Source organism: Ictalurus furcatus, chromosome 25 (genome assembly GCF_023375685.1).
Source record: "Ictalurus furcatus strain D&B chromosome 25, Billie_1.0, whole genome shotgun sequence".
In the NCBI taxonomy this organism is placed as follows: Eukaryota; Metazoa; Chordata; class Actinopteri; order Siluriformes; family Ictaluridae; genus Ictalurus; species Ictalurus furcatus.
In genome coordinates, this window is record NC_071279.1 from 1,901,805 (window position 1) to 1,923,835 (window position 22,031).

Here is a 22,031-nt window from a genome sequence, read left to right on the forward strand (position 1 = left end):
CTGGTGATTATTATTTTTATGTGGACTCCAGGTTCATGCAGCTTTTCCTTGATGTTCTTCAGGATGTTGTTGGATCACGCCTAATAATCCCTCGAGGCTTCGGTGTGAACGCTCACAATGGGGCAGGTGTTGCTACCTCAGATGAGTTGACGATTTTAAATAGGAGCACTCGGACGGTGTTCTAGAACCGTCCGTTGGTTAAGAAACCCTGTTTTTAAGAATCGGCTCCAGATGTTTTTGACCAGATTCTCCGGAACGTCCTCGGTGTTGCTCTGGTACTCGTTAACTCTAGAGGTTTCGAGGGGGTTTTCCCCAGTTCAAGACGGCTCAAGACGAGCAAATATGCAGAGGGGAGGGGGAGGGGGAGGGGAGGGGAGGGGTTTGGGAATATAAAGCATGAGAAATGAAATTTCTTAACAGCTCTATAGATCTCTTTGACAAAGAAAGCAGTGTGAAAATGAACACAGTAACACCCTCGAAAAAGATTTTCCACAATATACAGTCGATTAAATCCCTCATTTGCATTCATAAATAGGTCATAAAGGAAGAAAAAAAAAAAAGAGACATTTGGGTAAGGCTTTAATGGATTCAGGAGTGTACGATGCTAGACTCTAAATGCTTTTAGTGTAATGAAGTCATGCTGCACATGGCGATCTTTTCTCTATAGTCTACTGTGTGTGCCCTGGGTTCAAGTCAGATTTATTTGTTTAAATATATATATATATTTTTAAAAAAAAGGAAAAAAAAGTTCCAGTACAATCTGAATGCAAAATGTACAACTCAGAATTTTTAAGCCTTTTAGTTAAATTTGTAGTTTTTACAGTTTTGTAGTCGAATTACGTTCGATTGAAATTGTGTCCATGCGCATGGGTGCGAGGGTTTTAATTCAGTTTTATTTACAAGGTATCGAGAACTCTACTGAAATACTGGTCACACACTGCATTCCAAATCCAGATGAAAGTTTTCCAAAATACTACACCTGGCAACCGAGTACAGATTTGAAGGCACCTGAGCGGCGTAACGGGAAAAGACTTTGCTCGTTCTGATCCCGACAGCGTGTGTGCAGAGTTTCCATGTGCTCCCCGTGTTTCGGGGGTTTCCTCTGGGTACTCCAGTTTCCTCCACTCCACCAGTCCAAAGGAAGGAACATTCCTGGGCGTTTGTGAGCTTGTGTATGTAGAAGAGGGCGGATCGCTCTCGAGTGTGTTACGCTGCTCGGTCCTGCAGCGTGAACAGCAGTTTGGAAAGACGTGGTCGTATGGCGTCGCACGTCTGGGAGGAAGCCGTCGTGTGATCGAGGGGAGAGAGCTGGTGGCTGGGAGTTGGCAAATTGAGTGCCGGATTGGTGTTTGAAATAGAATGGAGTGAAATGAAAAGAAATACAGGTTTGACCGCCACTTTTTTAGCCAATCAGCTCGAAGTGTATCTAATTGTATAGAGTATATAGCCAATCACTGGCTGTTAGCCAAATGTTACATTAGCTGAAACAACCGGCGTTGAGAGATAACATTTCTACATACTTTCTACAGTTATTACGGCCATCCCACACTGTACAGCCAATGCCGTTGTTCCTGACGGCACATCTAATCGTAAATTAGCCTCCGTGCTTATTAAAACGTCAGCGTTTTCATGTCGTTAGCCGCAGAGATTAAAACAAGGGTCTAACCGGTGATCTCTCAAAAAAATATTCTAAGATAGAGAGTCCGATCCTTCTAGCTAGAGGAAATGTGGATGGAGGGGTTAAAGTAACGCTACAGAAACAGCGAAATCCTTCCTTCTTAAAACAAAACGGTCAGGCTTAAAAAACAACCCCCCCCCCTTTCGCTCGCTCTCTGGCTTTCTTTCTTCGCTCTTTGTTAGCAAGTTAGGGGGCTGTACATCATGCTGCCAAGAATCTCCCATAATCCCCTTGGCCTGGTCTGTGGGCCCAGCTGGGGTCTGTGACAGATGTATTGGGTGTCTCAGAACAAGCGGTGGTTTTGTTGTGGGTTTGTGCAGCTGTACCGGAGCAGATTGTAGACAAGCAGCTGAACAGATAGTGGAGGTCTTCCTTCTATTGTGATCATTTCTACGTCAGTATGACAGGTTTTTGATTTTATTTTTATAAACACCGTTTTTTTTTGTTGTTGTCGTCGCGTACTTTCACAGTAAGTCGGAAGAGTCTGTGGGTGAATTTGTTTTTTTTTTTTTTGTGTGTGTGTGTGCGCCTAAAGTCAATCTTCCTGCTGCTACTGACCACTGCTATCTTTGAAGTTTTCAGATCTGTTCTGGATTTTCTCCGGAGAAAGCGCTAGATCATTTTTAAGTACTCGTATAAATAAAATCGCTTCGTTTCGGTTGATTTGCATTTTTTCCAACTTTCCATTGCTTGTTTCTTCGTCTCTACAGTTTTTCCTGTATTAAATCTGTGACCGTGCCATTAAATACTTTCTAGTAGTACAATCAAAATCTGATTCCTGATTGAGGTTCAGTACAAAATAATCCTTTTTGTTCCTCCATTTAAAAAAAAAAACAAATCCCATCTAATATATAAAATGTCCCACATTTCATGCTTTTTTTATTTTTATTTTTTTTAAAATTTCACCTAATGGTTAGAACGTTCGCCTCACGCCTCCAGGGTCGGGGGTTCGATTCCCACCGTGGTCCTGTGTGGGCGGAGTTTGCATGTCCTCCCCGTGTTGCGGGGGTTTCCTCCGGGTACTCCGGTTTCCTCCCCCAGTCCAAAGACGTGCGTGGTAGGATGATCGGCGTGTCCGAAGTGTCCGTAGTGTACGAATGGGTGTGTGAGTGTGCATGTGATTGTGCACCCTGTCCAGGGTGTACCCCGCCTTGTGCCCCATGCTCCCTGGGATAGTCTCCAGGTTCCCCCGTGACCCTGAAAAGCATAAAGCGGTATAGAAGATGGATGGAGGGATGGATTTTCACCTAACGAACTTGAAAAGTTTGGCTTCAATTATACCCTCGTTCAATTGGCGCAATATTAGAGTTGTTTGTTGTAAGATTTTGGGGTTTGGCTGTTTGAGATTGGGATGCTACACGTTTATGATCATCCCTGCGTTGTAAAGTTGTACACTCGAGCCTCATGTGTTTATATTAAGGAGTGGCGTTGGCTTTTAGGGAATAATAGAAGGAGAGACGGAAACTGTGTATCATCTTTATCTGGGTTAAAGAAAGTGTCCTCTAGTCTCAAGCACTATGCTGCAGGAACAGGATTTAAGAACAGGAAGTGAAGGCGCTGTGCTCTATCTGGGGCATGAGGCATTCTGGGTACTGGAGTATTAAAGGAATCCTGCTGCTCCTACCAGACACTGTGCTGTTGGAAAGTGCTGAATCATTCCTCACAGAAACTTGTTTGTTTATTTATTTATTTATTTATTTATTTTTTATTATGAACATTTTGGACATGGACGTGCAGTTCTACTTCCTCTGAGACTTCCTCTGGTATCCCATACCACAACACAAACACAGCTGTTGAGTTGGTGCTTGTTTTCTGGCGGAACGATCAGATTTAAAACAATGGGCATCAGTATTACATAATCTGTTATGTGCTTCATGCCCTCTTTAGACTTTGTTTCTCTAGAATGCAATAAAAGCCGTTGATAAAGCAGATTATCAGCAATACGATAACTTCGACATTTTTCAAGATAAATGAAGAATGCTCTTGCTTGCACAGTGGACACTGAGGGGAAGGAAGGAAGGAACGTCCTAAGTTTGGTAAATCTGCGCCCAGTCTGTATAGAGTATAGTACAGCGTAAACACACCATGTTGTCTTGTGTTGTGAAGTGATGTAAGGCCCTTCTCTGTTTCAGGTGAATTTCGTGGCGTGTCAGCTGTGTGCGCTCGTCTCCGCCTTCTGTTTCCGGCTCTACCTGCACCCCAGTAAGACGAGTCCGTTTGTGAGGCATGTGGTGGCGACGCTGCTCGGATTCTACTTCGCCCTCTTCTGCTTCGGCTGGTGAGCCAGTGGGGACGCGGGGATTTCTCTTCTCCGTTTCTATTCTCTGTGAAAGCAGTACAGATCAACAAAAGTTGAAGAGTAATGGTACTCGTTAGGTGTTTGGAAGAAGAAAAAAAAAGTTTGCATTTGCAGAATATCTGATTCAAAATGCCCCAGATAATATCTCCTGTACTGGCTGTATAGTTGCGCTCTGTAGAGTTCCTGATGACTTGGATGAAAGCACCTACAAATAGAGTGAATGTTTAAAGCATCATGAAGTACACACGAATTGTAAAGTCTGCGTGAGATACATCCGATGTGAGAGCTAGAGTTGCGGTGGTAGAGAGGTTTCGCAGAAGTGACCACATTCCTACTGAAAACATACTAAACCATGCCCTGTGATTTACCGGCATCTCATCCCGGGTGTATTCCTGCCTCACACCCAGTGTTCCCAGGATAGGCTCCAGATCCTCCATGGTCCCGACCAGCATGAAACCGTTACCGAAGACGAACGAGTGAATCAGACGTATTCGGATCAGCGATACGTGACGCCTTCTATTGCTTTTCTCTAATGGAATGATTGAAAAGGGATACAAGTGTGAATTCGTTTTTAACGGCACGTAGCATGAGTCATCACCGCCGTCCGCTTCGAGATGAATGTGTAGCGCTGTGGATCGCTCTTACCGTCGGCTGTGGGGACGGCTGCGGTATGAAAAAGCCGAGTGTTCTTCACAGGGCAGAGAAAGACCGCGCACGTCGCGCTCGAGAAATACAGAGCAGGACGATAGCGACGTCGGAACATGAGCGGAAATATCGGTCTCGTTAAGACGTTAGATTTAATAGCAGAAACCGGCCAATCAGGGATGAGTGAATTCTCCGACGTGGGGCAGTCTGTAATGGTTGGTGAGTACAGTGTGTGCAGACGCTGATTAAATTGTCACACGGTTTTCAAGATGTTTATGTCTGTATATATTTGTGCATGTCTTACTATAGTCGAGCCCATTTCTGCCAGAAAGAAAAGGGGGGAAAAATGCATAAAATTGACTCCAGTATGTGAAAAAAAATTCCTGATCATTCGAGATATGATGGGTCTACTGTATACATGCAGAACCAAATGAACTAGCTTTACGGGTAGCGTGCTAGTTTGATAGCTAGCATAGTAAATACGTCGAAATATTGAGGAAAACGAGTCAAAAATAAAGCAGAAATAGATGACGATGACGTATAATGGTATCGTTGAAGACTTCCAGACAAGCAGGACGTACCCGCCTCCTGATGTACAGCAGCACTGAGACACTTTTCTCCAGTCGGTATCGACGTGTTGAGGCTAATTGAAGCTGGAGTAAGGATGGACTTTGCCTGGTTTCTTGATTTATTCAGAGGTGGAAGCAGAGAAAGAAACAGATGAATGGATGCACTGCAAACAAAAAAAAGTCGTCTTAGCAAGTGAAAATGGGATTACAGTCAAAATTATACAGGATTTCGGATTATAAGATTACAATAAACCAAATTTAAGCTCATCAGCAAAAGTACCTGCCAGTGGAACGAGACTGTTTCAAGCTTGAAATGACTACAGATGGCTTGAAATAGGTTTTAATCATCTCTCGTCTGGTTTACCGTGATCTTGTAATATGAGATAAATGTGACGATGTTCAACGACTTGCTAAGATGTCGTTTTTTTGGGATCACGGAACGGATGGAACAGATACAGTGCCCTCCGCTAATATTGGCACCCTTGGTAGATCTGGGCAAAGGCTGTGAAAAATGGTCTTTATTGTTTGACCTTTTGATCTTTAGTTTAAAAAAATTTACAAAAATACTCTGCAGTCATGGATATCAAACAATTGCAAAACACAACACAGGTTTATAAATATATATATATATATATATATATATAAACCCTTTGTTAATTATATGTGTGCCACAATTATTGACACCCCTTTAGTCAATACTTTTGTGCTACCTCCCTTTGCCAAGATAACAGCTCTGAGTCTTCTCCTATAACGCCTGATGAGGTTGGAGAATACATGGTGAGGGATCTGAGAGCGTTCCTCCATACAGAATCTCTCCAGATCCTTCACATTTGGAGGTCCACGCTGGTGGACTCTCCTCTTCAGTTCACCCCACAGGTTTTCTATGGGGTTCAGGTCAGGGGACTGGGATGGTCATGGCAGGACCTTGATTTTGTGGTCAGTAAACCACCTCTGTGTTGATTTTGATGATGTTTTGGATCATCGTCCTGCTGGAAGATCCAACCACGGCCCATTTGAAGCTTTCTGTCAGAGTCAGGTTTTCATTTAATATCTGTTCATATCGATAGCGTCCATGATGCCATGTATCCTAGTCCAGGTTTTCTGGTAGAATTAATTATTTCCCTGATGGTGGAAATGGGCATTTTCAATGCTTGTGCTATTTCCTTATAGACACGCCCCATTGTGTGAAGCTCAACAACCTTTTGCCGCACATCACAGCTATATTCCTCGCTCTTACCCATCGTTATGAATGACGAAGGGAATTTGGCCTGTGTGTTACCTCATATTTATACGCCTGTGAAACAGGAAGTCACGGTTGAACAATTTCCTGTTCCTATTCACCCAGGTGGACTAAAATAATGTGAAATATCAATGGGAATATACTTTTCCTGATATGAATCCATAGGGGAATTCATCACCTATATTTAACAACGATATATATATATATATATATATATATATATATATATATATATATATATATATATATATATATATATATATATATATTTTTGGATAAACCTGTGTTGTGTTTGCAATTGTTTGATATCCATGAGAGCGGAGTAATTATTATTATTATTTTTTTAAACAATAAGGACATTTTTTCACAGCTTTCTTTGCTCATATTTACCAAGGGTGCCAATATTAGTGGAGGGCACTGTATATATCCTGAACTGTTGACCGGGTGTCTGTCTTGCACTGAAAACGGCACATTTCAATCCTCATGTGTGTATTTGTAAAAATCCATTGTTGAACCATACCACAATATGAAACGGAGGGAGAGAGAGCGAGAGAGAGAGAGAGAGAGAGAGCGAGAGAGAGAGAGAGAGAGAGAGAAATTGACTGCTATTAAGGTGCCTGCTACCAGCAGCTGTTTGTGCACATCTGTGTTTATATTTTTACATCTGTCTGTGTGTGATATACTGTAGCTTTTTTTTCTTTCTTTCTCTGTGGCAGGTATGCCCTCCATTTTCTGGTGCAGAGTGGCATCACCTACGGCATCATGATCTTGGCAGGAGTCGAACACATGCACAAGTGAGTCAGTGAGTTTATCTGCACCCTGCAGTGTCACAGCTGAGACACAGCAAAAACTCCTCTGCTTTCTGCTTTCCCGGCCTTCTTTATTATCTTTACCTGACGTCGGTCCAACAAAGAAGTTAAAAAAGAAGCTTTTATCTCCGGGGGATCGAAGTAATGCTTTATACATGCTGAGACTGGGGTTAGATAACGTCTGTCTGTGGGTCTGTCAGGCACCGTGCGTGCAGATCGTCTGATCATGATCACTGCAACAGTTTTGCTGACTTGTTGTAGTGTTGAACATGAACATGTGCCTGGCTAGTCTTATCCAATAAGTGCATGTTGCAAATCGAGGCCCTGGAACATGTTTTTACCCTGAGAAGAGCATCCAGAAATGTTTCCGAAGTACATTTCCATACAAGCTGGATTTCACGGTACGATATCACCAAAAGTAAGCAACTTTTTTTTGAGGGGGAAACAAAGGCCTAGCTCTTCCCCACTTAGCGCAACGACGTCGTTCGTTTCTACATTCAGAACCGGAAATGTTCATCCCTCATTAGAAGGGTATTACAGAGGAATTTCTGAAAATGTTGATAATTGTTGCACTTATGTTCGACTAAAAGAGCATATAAAAACAGAGCTTAGTATTTTCACTATTAATCCATTAATAACGACATATTAACAAACTTTTTTCGGGGTTAAACCAACGAAGGATTCCATGTAGGATTTAAGGATTTTAATTTCAGTTGTCTTTACTCCGGAGTTTTAGGAATATTGGGGAGGGTGCACTGCATGGTGCTCTTGTCTGTACATTATTTTCAATTGTGTATAGCTAGGGTTAGGTATTCCTCGGTATGCTAGAAAGCACTTTGAGTGAACATGAACAAACCGGTCAAGCATTAATACAACATGAGTAACATCAACAGTTTTTTCCCCGCCCCATTATAATAAACCAAATAATCACCACCTGGATTAACCGACGTTCATTCCACTCATGAGTCAGATTAACCCTTGAGTGTCAGTTAAAAAAACGTACACATCGGTCCATAGAGGGCAAAAATGTCCAAAAACGGTCATAAAAATGTTCTATATTAATATTAGAGATGCACCGATATTAAATTTCTCAGCCGATACCGATGAGCGATTATTCAGAGTCGTATCGGCCGATACCGATACCGATACCGATAGATCTGCCTTTTATGCCTTCTTTTAATTTATTAATAATTAATCCCTCAATTCTGAAGGAAATGCAAATGAAAGCTTTCTTCTCTTCATTTCAACAAGTTGTTTGACGGTAACCGGTCTCATCAACACAAAACACGTTACACTAATTAACATTAACACATTTAACCAAATTCTGAAGATGAAAGTAAGATTATTAACGCATTGAATGTCATTAATTCATATTAACATCGACTGGATTGTGGAAAAAAAACAAAACCCCTCCTGTTAGTCTGACGTTCAGTCTCCACAAACACAAGCTTTTCTACTTCATCACTGACATCAAACTGGTGATATATAATATACACTTTTTTTTAAATATATTAACATGAACCGGATATGAAATACTCTACAAATATATTGTTCTGTGAAATATATATACTATTTTTTGTCAACTCGACTTCATTTAAATCTTTCAACGGCAAAAAGATAACGAATTCGACTCGACGCTGAAACTCCCGCTTCACCGCTGCAGCGTCCGGTGTAGAGATATTATCAGTGCAGAGATTAGAGATTACACACTGCAGTTTTGTCGTCATTCCACACGAGAGACGTCGTCTTTACACGCAGCACGCAGTCGATGTGTTTTCCCCGCCCTCTTTTGATTGACAGGATATCATCGGCCCTGATCATCGGATGTTTCTAAACTATCGGCCGATAATGGGGGGAAATAACTTTTATCTATTATATATATATATATATATATATATATATATATATATATATATAAAAATATATATAGATGCATCTCTAATTATTTTTCTCTTCCCCTTTCACTGCCGTCTATCTTTTAAAAAGAATTGTAACCCTTTAAACGCCGGATTCTTTACAAAATCCTTCTTTGACTCCTCTACATGGTGGTTTTGTGGGTTCCAGTACGATATCATTTCTTTCTTTCAAACTGTTCACACACATCAAATTTTCAGTACACTCACACACACACCACATCTCTGATATCCATACACACACACACACACACACACACCCACACCCACACAATTATAGCTGCATCATTTATTCAGTCGGTCTGCAGCGCTGTATAATACGGCAGAATCCGAGGAAAAAAAAAAAAAGGAAAAGACATGTCTTTTCCACACGAGGCTACGCCTGAGAAAACGCTCCACCTTTCAGAACATTCGAGGAATGTTTGGAAGCCTTGTCGACAAAATGAAAGCCTATGAACACGGAACGCGTGATTTTTATGCTTATTAGACGTCACGGGGGTTAAGTATCGCGTTTCGGGACGGGTTTCGCCGGGGACGTTTTTGTCCTCAAGGTCCCGAGCTGTAAGTGTTTTGTGTAGCTAGTTTAAAAATATATCTGGGAAAGCAAATGAAATATTAAAATTCCAATAAAAAAAATACACACCGTTTGACAAAATGATTAAAAAAAAAAAAAAAATTGAAAAAGACAAAAATGTCCAGAAAGACGCACAAGGGTTACGTCCGCGAAGGACCATCGATGAGGACCATCACCTTAATTAACCTGTTTACATAGGGAAACGTTCTGTGAGATGTTATTTAGAGAAGAAGAAGGTTTCTCTGTAATATATGGTCCTTGGATTGACTCTTTATAGCTGCTGTGATGTCACTGATAAAGCAACGAAGCTGTTTAGCAAACGTTTCCGCAACATTTAACGCAACTATAAATGGTTCCGAGTATTTTCGTTCGTTAATAACTGCAGTGGTTGACACAGTGCCGTGAGGTAAGCGGAATAAAACACTCCGGGATGTGCCGTTATTGGAAAAGAATCCACTTTGATGTGGGAACAGCTGTGCTTCACAGCGTTGTTGATTATTTTCCTCTAACCGCGTGCCCCGTTTGTGTTGGACTTCGTTCAGAAGAGGTGAGGCATCCAAGGTCACAGACATTTTCACATGACTGAACGGAAAACACTGACCACACACACACACCTATTTTCTTTCATACGTTCCTACCCATGATGCTCAGTGTTCTCAGATGCAGTCCTGTGGGACCTGTGCTGCATGCGTCACCAGCAGTGTTTTACCTTACGTGCGAGCAAAAAAAACAAGCTGTGAGCAAGTAGGAGTCGGTTTCTCTCGAAGATGTCCCGCTTTTACCTCTCCCTGAACGGAGTGAGAATAATCGAATACATAACAAAAATCGGTGTACTTTATGTGTCGAGATGAGCCGTTGCGGGAGAACAGTGGAACGGAGGAACGGATTCGCAGGAATCGCTGCTTCGCTAAACCCGACGATATTTGCAGTATTATGTAATAGGTACATAAGGAAACACCTCGCTTGGGGTTTGGGAGCTGCTGCTCAGTTTGGGTGATATCATATTAAGCCTTAAGCAGGCCAAAATGAATTGTGGGGTGTTATGTACAGGAAGGTGCGAGGAGCTTGTATCCAGCTGCTCTCCGTTCGGAAGGAAAGCTGGTGTCTTGGCAACACCACGGTGTCAGTTAGTGCACTTTCAAAAATAGGCAACCTGCAGACACACACTGTCATCCCACTGAGATTCAGTGATAATGAGACACCTACAGTACCAACAGTAAGTGCACTGAGCTCTGTGTGTGTGTGTGTGTGTGTGGGGATGGGTTTAAATTTCCAAGGCGTGTAGAAGAGCGATTACGCAATTGATCTTTAGTGAAAACAACGACCTGTCAGCGCACACGCATTACACACACTTCGATTGCTGTATTATAGCAGGCACGGGCATTCCTTCCTTAATTCACACGCCGCATTAATCCATGATTAAAGTTTGGACGGTGACGACGTTAAAACTGCTCGTAAAAGTGGAGCAGCACCGATGTAGAGGCGGACGCGTGTAAGACACCGTCACGGGGGAAAAAAAAAGCAGCGCTAATTGCTAAAGGTGTGCTACGAAGTAATATCGTGCGAGTTTCATCTTTGCTTCATATCAGTATCGCAATTAATGAACGGTTTTTAAAGGAATACTCCTGCGGATTTCCTTCAGTCTAATCTCTGTCCACTCTAATACCAGGGGCGCACCGTGGCCCTGTGTGGGCGGAGTTTGCGTGTCCTCCCCGTGCTGCGGGGGTTTCCTCCGGGTACTCCGGTTTCCTCCTCCAGTCCAAAGACATGCATGGTAGGCGGATCGGCGTGTCCAAAGTGTCCGTAGTGTATGAATGGGTGTGTGAGTGTGTATGTGACTGTGCACCCTGTCCAGGGTGTACCCCGCCTTGTTCCCCATGCTCCCTGGGATAGTCTCCAGGTTTCCCCGTGACCCTAAAAAGGATAAAGCGGTATAGAAGATGTATGTATGGATGGATGGATAATAAAGAACTCTTTACCTCTTTACACGAAAGTTGTTAAAGCTCATCAATAAATGTTCACAATGAGCACCTACATAACATAGGAGGCACGATTTTGTCCGCCAGGGTTGCCAGGTGTGCAGTTTTCCTTCAGAATCGAATATTCCCTATGAAATATAATTCCATAGACATTCTTTATATATGGGAGCTGTATAATAGTGTGAGACTGGTTTATAATGTTGGTGAGAACATTATTTTAGGTACACTTTATACTTTTAATACTGTTTATCCTTTGGCCTGCTTTCGTAACATATTATAGCACACAGCGTGAGTCACAAACGTGGACGTCAGTTTCACATCTGACAGAAATCGAACGGGTCAGTGATGATTTTCTCCAACGTTCTGACGTAAATGTATTCTGTACACAGCGTCTTCTTTTAATTAGTGTATATATTAATAGTAGGTGGTTCCAGGTTCAGTTTCCGTGATGAGCTACAGCCTTAGTAAATGGACCATTAACGTCGGACGCATTGCTTTGTTTCAGATACTGTTTGGTGTTTGCCCTGGCGTATCTCGGCTTCTGTCAGATCACACGAGTGTATGTCTTCGACTATGGCATGTATTCAGCTGACTTCACAGGGTAAGGATTGTGTGTGTGTGTGTGTGAGAATATATTAGAGATTGTTTTGAACTCTTGCAGGTTGTTTATCTTCATGCTTCCTTTCTGTCTTGCTGTGGTTCCAGGCCAATGATGGTCATCACACAGAAGATCACCAGTATGGCCTTTGAGATTCATGATGGTGAGCTTCCTATCAGTTCAAATGCCCGTGTGTGCTCGGACGTGATCGACTTGCCACGTCCCCTTTTTTGTAATGTATAATTTGATGTTTATATTCCTTTTCAGATTCATTTATTTCATTAGCTTATTCAGAATGCATTGCTAATATAGCTGCATTCATCCTCTTCAGTTGCATGCACATTCTCTTCAGCACACGCAGCAAAAAGCAAAAAAAAATGTAGGTGCTGTGCTTTATTTGAAAAATGCAGGTGTTCACCGAGCATCCGCTGCCAAAAGCCTGGCGAAGCTAATTAAAGCGCAGGGAGATGAATGATGGAGGAGGGCTGAAATTACCACAGCAGGACCTTCTGTCCTCTTCTCTCCTGCACAGAATGAGCAATGACCTGCGTCACGTCGGTCCCATACTATACATCTTTATCTGACTTATATTAATAATTGATCGTGACTTCCATCCTTCACATTCCTTCCTGCCTCTGTTAGCGTAGCTGCGGCGTGCGACTCTAAGGAACCCTTTGCGATCGCAGAGCCCTCTACTGAATGAGAGCGGAATCTGATTTAAAGATCGTCAGCGTCCGGCAGACGCCGTTACCCAGCGTGACTTGAAAAGGTGCTTCGTCTCCGCGGAAAGCGTCGTCGCGTTAGCTCGGGGTATAAAAGCACCGTCGCGCTGAATCCGTTGTTCGAAACGACCCCCGTTCCTCACCGCCACTACTATCTTTGTTAAACTGTGTATGTTTGGTTAGTGAGTCGGTTCTTAAGGAAAAGGGTCAGAGTTGAACGTCGGTGTTCTGACTGCAGGGGGTAGCTCATTCCCCGGTTCCAGACCAGAACATGTATAATAAAAAGAAAATGACAAACCGCACCTTTTGAGTACTATTTAGTGCGCATCAAATCCGATACTCTGACATCTCCACTTTAAGGAAACATAAGCATGTTTAACCAAGACGGCATGGAAATGTTTGTTTATTTATTTATTTATTTATTTATTATTAGATCTTGTTGTATGTTGTGATATTTTGGCCAGTTTAACAAATGCATTGCTTTAAACTGTCAGTGATGAAACAGAACCGACGCGGTGAACGTCAGTATACTCGGTGTTTATTCCACCACCGATGTGAGCACGGACAGAGCGAAGAGATACCGATGAGGCTCGGGTTCGAACGGCACGAGGCGATTAAACTGACGTGGACGAGGCTGATAATCAGTGATCGCTGCTTCCATCCATTTCCGCACGTTCTCTCGGATCTGTCGGAAATGGTGTTTTTCCATAAGTACGTTAGCTTATATGCGTCGGACAAGAGTGGAATCTTTTAAATGCGGTTTTCCCCGATTGTAAAATGCCAGATTGTTCAAATGCTAAAAAAAGATGTTTCTATAGTTTCCAGAACTACTACGAACACTAGTAGGCTCAAATGTCAAAATCTGACCGGGCGGATGGTTTTCCTAGGCTGCCACACACTTATGAATGCACCTAAACGAGCAGCTTCTATCAGAGTGCTTCAGACTGAGGAATTAGAACACGTTCCGTCCTTCCCAGTTCAGGCTCCGCTCTGTCTTTGATCTTGCGCCAGACGTTGGCTGTAACGTGAGCTGATTAGTTGGCTAATCTTATCGACAACATAATGGCAGCAATAACGTGAGGATTTTGTTCGGACCACATCCTCCACATCTCCACTCTTTGTGAAACAGCCTATCAAGGTTCACCTGACGCTACGGCGTGAACTAGGAGGGGGAGGATTTACATCGTACTGCCTCCGTCTCTAATTAGTCTCGTTCGTCAGCCTCCGCGCTGGGTGTTCAATAAAAGCCTGTTCTTACTGCTTGTTTCACTGCACTCCAATCTCGGTGATAACAAGAGACTTCCTATAAACTTCAGAAGAGATTACCACGACATCGGGCGTTGGATTTATAAGGGTTTTTATTGTTTACGACTTCTATTATCCTTTATTACCTATAACGACGGGTTCTTACCCTTTCGTTCTCAATCCCCATTAACACGAGATTACGTCTTTCTCTTCTAATCTCTATTAAACCTCTTCGTTACTTATAGCTCGACAAATTAAACGTACTGAATTGTTGTTGTTTCTGCTTGTTGAGTGACCGTACCAAATCTTAGTACAGTATATGTGCTGAATTTGGTTGCCCATTTTGTCCAGGTCAACAACACTCATGTGCTTTTTGAACATCCCACGTTAGATGTAGTCCACCGTTGCTGTTAGAATAACCTCCGATCTTCTGGGAAGGCTTTCTACTAGATTTTGGGGCGTGGCTGTGGGGATTTGTGTTCATTCGGCCACAAGGGGCATCAGTGAGGTCCGGCGAGGAAGCCTGGCGTGTGTTCGGTGTTCCGGTTCATCCTGAAGGTGTTCAGTGGGGTTGAGGTCAGGGCTCGGTTCGTCGACACCAACTTTGGCCGACCATGTCTTCATGGTGTTGGCTTTGTGCACAGGGACATCGTCACGCCGGAACACGTTCCGTTCCAGTGAAGGGAAATCGTAATGCTGCAAAGTGCAAATACATTCTAGACAGTTGTGGCAACAGTTTGGGGAAGAATCTTGTACGAGTGTGATGGTCAGGTGTCTACAGCTTTTGGTTATATAGTGCATGCGCACGATTTTTGGCGTGTTTTAACATTGCCTGGTAAAGTTCGCTCTCGAAATTCTCTCTGATTTGAATCGAATTTCACTGGCGCACTTTCTTTCGTTTGGGTCAAGTGCCACCGTTAACTCTTCTGTAAGTGTTACACGCTGTGAGGCGAGAAAACGTGCCGGCAGTACACGCATTTTACTCAGACATTTTGGGGTTTTTTGTGTCAAAAATAAATAAACATGCCTATTATTATTATTATTATTATTATTATTATTCGGTGGCTTAGCGGTTAGCACGTTCACCTCACGCCGCCAGGGTCGGGGGTTCGATTGCCGCCGCTGCTCTGTCTCTGTGTGTGTGTGTGTGTGTGTGTGGGCGGAGTTTGGATGTTCTCCCCGTGCTGTGGGGGTTTCCTCCGGGTACTCCGGTTTCCTCCCCCAGTCCAAAGACACGCGTGGTAGGTTGATTGGCGTGTCCGAAGTGTCCGTAGTGTACGAATGGGTGTGTGAGTGTGTATGTGATTGTGCCTGTCCAGGGTGTACCCCCATGCCTCCTGGGATAGGTTCCGGGTTCCCAGCGACCCTGAAGGATAAGCGGTATAGAAAATGGATGTATGGATGCCTATTACTAGTTATCATATCTTGCTACTTCTTCCATTCAAAAATTACACAGTTATTCGTCCTGGGTTGGAATGTCACCGAACCCTTAGTTGTCACAGTACATAATGTTATCATGTGTGACTGTTGAACTTGGCTTTCAACTAAATAAGAATGTTGGGGTACGACCTGGTATTTCCAGCGGAGAACTTGAAAAGTGTTGAAACAAATGTTTACTGTATACGTGCATGTTCTTTCTTTCTGTTTGTTGACAGGAATGGCGCGGAAAGAAGATCAGCTTAATCAGAGTCAGAAGCTGTTGGCCATCAGGTGTGTAAAATAAGAGCGAGGGGAAAATAGCGGCCAGCTTTTTCTTTTTTTCTTTTTGTTTTTTTTTTAACGTGATCAAGGAGATAAAACCAGTGTTTATCATTTATCGTGGTATTCATGACTTATACGTGGCCACGCTAGAGGGAACTCGGCTTCCCTTAAACCATTCCGCCACCTCCTGTAACGTGGCAGTCGTGCCCGAACGACCGCCGAGCTGAGTTGTCGTCTGCCGTGTGTGTTTGTTTTGACCTGGAGGCACGCTTGTGAAAGAGAAATTCGGTGAGATCAGAGGATCTGAGAATAGAACTACCGGTAATGACGATAATCTGAAAATGCGTGACGTTCCGCTCCGGGTAAAGCCTGAAGCGTCTTTTGTTCGCTGACTGAAAGACGATCCAGGAGAGCAACGAAAAAAAAATCCGAGATCCGTCATTATATCTGCCGTCTCTGACGTTTTCGACATGGGGTGTAGGATTGTATAGCTCTCGTAGTGTGGCCCAGGCACTAGCGTTTTGGCATGTTTGGGCAATACAATAGGATCGTACAGTGTTATGAAAATACGCCTAAGTTTTCAGATATTCGGCATCTGACGAGGAGCTTTCTAGCCGACCAAAATGAGTTCTAGTCATTCTAGATGTGCTCTAATTAACTTTTGTGTCTCTTTGAGGACCGTATGACCGTCCTCCAGTTCTTCCACATGACGGTTGCTCATGTTTTGTAGCGCGATGCAGTTACGGAAATCTTTATTTATTTATTTTTTCCCCCATGGTTGTATGTTCAGGCGGATGCCCAGCCTTCTCGAATACTTCAGCTATAACTGTAACTTCATGGGCATCCTGGCAGGCCCCACCTGTTCCTACAATGACTACATCGCTTTCATCGAGGGCAAGCCCTGCCGCCACAGAGAGCAGGAGAGCAACGGCAGACTGCAGGGGAAGACCAGGCTAAATGACCCTTCGCCTAACGTAAGGCCCGCCTTCACGTAGAGCGTTTAATAGTACCGCCAGTGTAGAAACCTTACTAACCGATGGCAATTTATTAATGTCGCGCCTTCATTGAATATTCAAGACAAACGTTTCGGTTGAGCCTCTCGGCTTTTAATCGGTGTCTAAGCACTCCGATGCTATAAATATGCAAGCAGCTCTCGGAGGATAGCATTCAGCGGTTGTTTATTTATATTTATGAGCCTGATTATCCAAAGGGATGTAATTTTTTTTTTTTGTAAAAGTCCTGTACTCAGAAGTCCCTGCTTTGTGTAAAAGTCCTGCGCTGTGGTGTTCTTAGGAAAAAGAACAATGTAATTGATGTAAATATAATTTTGCGAATATTTAGGCATCACGAGTCGGTTCACATGTAGATCCTATAGCCGCTATGTTGTACGCTGTAACTGGAACTAACTTGTCTGTTGTATCGTTTGCAGATGGAGGTTATTCGTAAGCTTGCCACCTGCTTCTTCTCTCTGCTAGTCTTCCTCTCCGTCTGTAAAGTTTTTCCTGTGGAACGAAATATCGATGATGACTTCATTGCCACCACGCCCTTCTACGCCCAGGTGGTCTACCTGTATCTGTCCATGCTGACCACTCGGCCGAAATACTACTTTGTTTGGACTCTCGGTGCGTGTCGCTGGCTGTCTCTCTATCTTTTCCGTTCTTTTTTTCCTACACGGCGTGTTTACAGCGTTTCTCTATATTCATGTGCATATCATCAGCTTCTCCCTTCCCGTGAGTGCACTATGTCACATGATGATATAAGATCATCTCAAATAGTCTCAAGGTCCATTTTCTGACATTGCTATGTGTCATGTGGAAATACGTGGGCCTTTTATACTTAGCCAGAGTCCGAAATGACCGGCTAGGAAAGTCTTTCAGTGTCGGTATTGTGTAATCTTTCTGTACGTCAGTGCATCACCTTCATTAGCGCGAGAGGCGAAAAGACAGAGGCTGTATATAGCGTGACCTGAAAAGCCGTAACCGCTCGTCCTGTCCTGTGTCTGATCTGAACAGCTGATGCCATCAACAACGCAGCTGGCTTCGGCTTTAATGGCTACGACAGTGACGGAGTGCCGCGATGGGACCTCATCTCCAACCTGAGGATAATGAACATAGAGGTCAGTCTGTTCCCGTCACCTCGGGTTCTGTATTTATAAATCAAAGTTGTAGGAAAATGTACCAATTCTCATATGTTCTTATTTCAGCTTGCAACCAGTTTTAAGGTGTTTCTTGATAACTGGAATATTCAGACCGCGCACTGGCTCAAAAGGTGAGAGTGACTATTGGATTGAGGTTGCCTCGTACAGTATGCCGTTATAGTAATTACACCTGCGTTTGGTCGTTCGGGAGATAGATTAGACGTTGGCTGAATTCTAGCCAGAGAGAATCTGATTTTCAACAAAGTTTGCTGCCTAAAATGGATATTCTGGTATCGCCACCAAGGCAGGAGATCATAAATGAGTTTCACTAGAACAACATGGAGATGTTTTTATTTTGGCTACTTTCTAACCTTGCCTTATCACTTGCCTGCAAGCATGCTGGTGGCAGAAACTATCAGTCCGCGTCAAGAGGGGGATTTTCTCACACTGTGAACATCAGGCTTTGTATTAAGTTGTTGATAGCTCTGTGCCGTACTGAAATGGAGAAATGGGCATAAGCAGAATCGATTCATTTTGTAATCAGATACCAGCTGTCAAAATGTCTGTGATGCTCCTGCGTCACAACGGGAAGGAAATTGTCAAGTGCTGTTTTGTCCTGTTTTGTCCTTTTTAAGAGATTTTAAAATGCTACAAGCGTACTTGGGATTGAGATGCATGCGAAAGATGATTCAGTACAGGAAAACATACAGGTTTCAGTAGTCTGGGACCGTTGGTGAAAGTGGATCTATAGCGCCCTCCGCTAATATTGGCACCCTTGGTAAATATGAGCAAAGAAGGCTGTGAAAAATGGTTTTTATTGTTTAACCTTTTGATATTTTGTTCAAAAAGTTCACAAAAATACTCTGCGGTCATGGATATCAAACAGTTGCAAACACAACACAGGTTTATCAAAAGATCTTTGTTAAATATATGTGTGCAACAAAAAGATCTTTGTTAATTATATGTGTGCCACAATTATTGATACCCATTTAGTCAATACTTTTTGCTAGCTCACTTTGCCAAGATAACAGCTCTGAATCTTCTCCTGTAACGCCTGATGAGGTTGGAGAATACATGGCGAGGGATCTGAGACCGTTCCTCCAGACAGAATCTCTCCAGATCCTTCACATTTCCAGGTCCACGCTGGTGGACTCTCCTCTTCAGTTCACCCCACAGGTTCTCTATGGGGTTCAGGTCAGGGGACTGGGATGGTCACGGCAGGACCTTGATTTTGTGGTCAGTAAACCATTTCTGTGTTGATTTTGATGATGTTTTGGATCATCGTCCTGCTGGAAGATCCAACCACGGCCCATTTGAAGCTTTCTGGCAGAGGCAGTCAGGTTTTCATTTAATATCTGTTGATATTTGATAGAGTCCATGATGCCATGTATCCTAACACAATGTCCAGGTCCTCTGGCAGAAAAACAGTCCCAAAACATTAAAGATCCACCTCCATGTTTAACCGTGGGCATGAGGGACTTTTCCATATGTCCACCTCTCTGTGTGCTCCAAAACCACCTCTGGTGTTTATTACCAAAAAGCTCTATTTTGGTTTCATCTGACCATAGAACCCGATCCCATTTGAAGTTCCAGTAGTGTCGGCACACTGAAGACGCTCGAGTTTGTTTTTGGATGAGAGTAGAGGCTTTTTTCTTGAAACCCTTCCAAACAGCTTGTGGTGATGTAGGAGACTTCAGATTGTAGTTTTGGAGACTTTCTGACCCCAAGACATGACTAACATCTGCAGTTCTCCAGCTGTGATCCTTGGAGATGTTTTATCCACTCGAACCTTCCTCTTCACAGTGCGTTGAGACGATACAGACACACGTCCAATTCCAGGTCGATTCATAACATTTCCAGTGGACTGGAACTTCTTAATTATTGCCCTGATGGTGGAAATGGGCATTTTCAATGCTTGTGCTATTTCCTTATAGACACGCCCCATTGTGTGAAGCTCAACAACCTTTTGCCGCACATCACAGCTATATTCCTCGCTCTTACCCATTGTTATGAATGACGAAGGGAATTTGGCCTATGTGTTACCTCATATTTATACCCCTGTGAAACAGGACGTCATGGTTGAACAATTTCCTCTTCCTGTTCACCCAGTTGTACTAAAAAACATAAAATATCAATGGTAATATACTTCAAATATATCTTTCTCATATGAATTCATAGGAGTGCCAATAATTGTTTCACACACACATTTAAAAAGGATATTTTATTGGGATAAACCTGTGTTGTGTTTGCAGTTGTTTGATATCCATGAGAGCAGAGTGTTTTTCACAGCCTTCTTTGCTCATATTTTACAAGGGTGCCAATATTAGTGGAGGGCTGTATTGTATTTTGCATTATTTATACAACTGAACACAAATTTATTTTCATTATAAATGATATTATCAGCAAACTTGAGTGGAAGAGATCAGACTCAAAGAAAATCTGATCTTTTATGCAAGTAATTTAACATGGTTAGCATAATAAATTTGCTTAAATTAAAACAGCGACCTAAACGTAGTGCATTATCTTGAATATATATTCTTCAAGAGATTAAACGTTACCCTTTCTCTGTTTGAAACCTTTTTAAACTCCAAACCTTTTCTGTTTAGTTCCAATATTAAATGAAAAAAGAAAATCCCAGATTTTCAGAGTGGTCTTTTGATCCTCACTGTTTATAGTTTATAAAATGTCGCCTTTTCACCCTGTGAAGCGTCTTCCAAGATTGCCGCATACGTACTACGCATGGTTAACATATGTGACTCACGATATGTGAAACTAGACTTTGGGGGCTCTCACACTGACAGTTTAGTCTGTCAGCAACAATAGTTGCTAAAAATAGCAAAAAACAAAAACAACAAAATGCTGAGTCATGTGCTCTCTATGCGTTTGTGGTGACAAAAGATGAACGCTATGCGAAGGGGTTCACTAGAATCAAGTGAGTCTGAAACCAGACCGACCCTGCAGCTGGCGCCGGGAGCGATCGCACTCGGATTCGCACCACAGCAAACATACCCAGTGTGAAAACCACCTTTATCGAAGACCTGAATGCATAGAGTGATGATCTGTTTTGAAGACTGCCATCTACTGGTGGAACATGGCGTTGATATTGCAGCAGGACTTTTGTAATATAAAGCGATGTGCCTGGGAGGTAAACGCCAATATGTGCAATAATTAACAGAACGAACGATTATTATTGAGGATGCAAAAATATCGTCAGTAACCCCCAGGTCAAATTTAGGAGAAGGATGTGCAGGTAGGCCGTGTTTTTGGGCAGGATTTATGCATTGCATACAGTATACTCTCCTTGTAAGAGGCAATCAGATCATTCTGGTCCATTTCAGACAAGGACACTATTATTATTATTATTATTATTATTACATATGTAAAGTTTATGGTGGCTAGCTTGTTGTATTTCCTGTGCAGGGTGTGTTACGAGCGCTGTCCTTACAACCCTACAGCTGCCACCTTCATCCTCTCAGCAATGTGGCATGGAGCTTACCCAGGCTACTACCTCACCTTTCTCACTGGCATCGTCGTCACGCTGGCAGCCAGGGCGGTGAGGAGCCTCTTCACAACACACCACACAAAAATAATACTGACATCTAAGATTATTTAGTACTGATCCACCTATCCGAAACGGAGTACGCCCCTGAAATGCCAGAACGGAATCTTAATCGGATTCCACATTCGATCTGTTTGTAAGCACGCTTGTCGTGACCTGTAAACAGGGGAAAACAAACTCGTACAAATGTGCAGCGAGATCAGTTTAGGGTTAAGTGTATATTTAGCATGGCATCAATTAGCTACATTAATAATTACAATCAACGCAAGATCCTCCAAAGGATAGCAAGATCAAATTACATACAGTTGTGTGAAAAAATAAGTACACCCCAAGGAAATTGTCGGCTTTTTCGGACGTATTTGT

At 42.8% G+C, this 22,031-nt stretch overlaps 1 protein-coding gene across 2 annotated transcripts in view; it reads left to right on the forward strand.

Annotated features, from left to right (window-relative positions):
* mboat2b (membrane bound O-acyltransferase domain containing 2b) overlaps positions 1 to 22,031 on the forward strand; it is a 37,925-nt gene that overhangs the window by 11,311 nt on the left and 4,583 nt on the right. The window contains exons 1-11 of one of the 2 annotated variants that reach the window (XM_053614125.1): positions 1,756 to 3,714; positions 3,811 to 3,956; positions 7,148 to 7,225; positions 12,212 to 12,307; positions 12,412 to 12,467; positions 15,927 to 15,981; positions 16,763 to 16,946; positions 17,402 to 17,594; positions 17,985 to 18,088; positions 18,176 to 18,240; positions 21,530 to 21,662. In XM_053614125.1, coding sequence (XP_053470100.1) covers positions 3,649 to 3,714; positions 3,811 to 3,956; positions 7,148 to 7,225; positions 12,212 to 12,307; positions 12,412 to 12,467; positions 15,927 to 15,981; positions 16,763 to 16,946; positions 17,402 to 17,594; positions 17,985 to 18,088; positions 18,176 to 18,240; positions 21,530 to 21,662 — 1,176 coding nt within the window. In that variant the 5' untranslated portion in view covers positions 1,756 to 3,648. Of the gene's footprint in view, positions 1 to 1,755; positions 3,715 to 3,810; positions 3,957 to 7,147; positions 7,226 to 12,211; positions 12,308 to 12,411; positions 12,468 to 15,926; positions 15,982 to 16,762; positions 16,947 to 17,401; positions 17,595 to 17,984; positions 18,089 to 18,175; positions 18,241 to 21,529; positions 21,663 to 22,031 lie in introns of those variants that run through there. The other variant, XM_053614124.1, reaches the window with a different exon arrangement.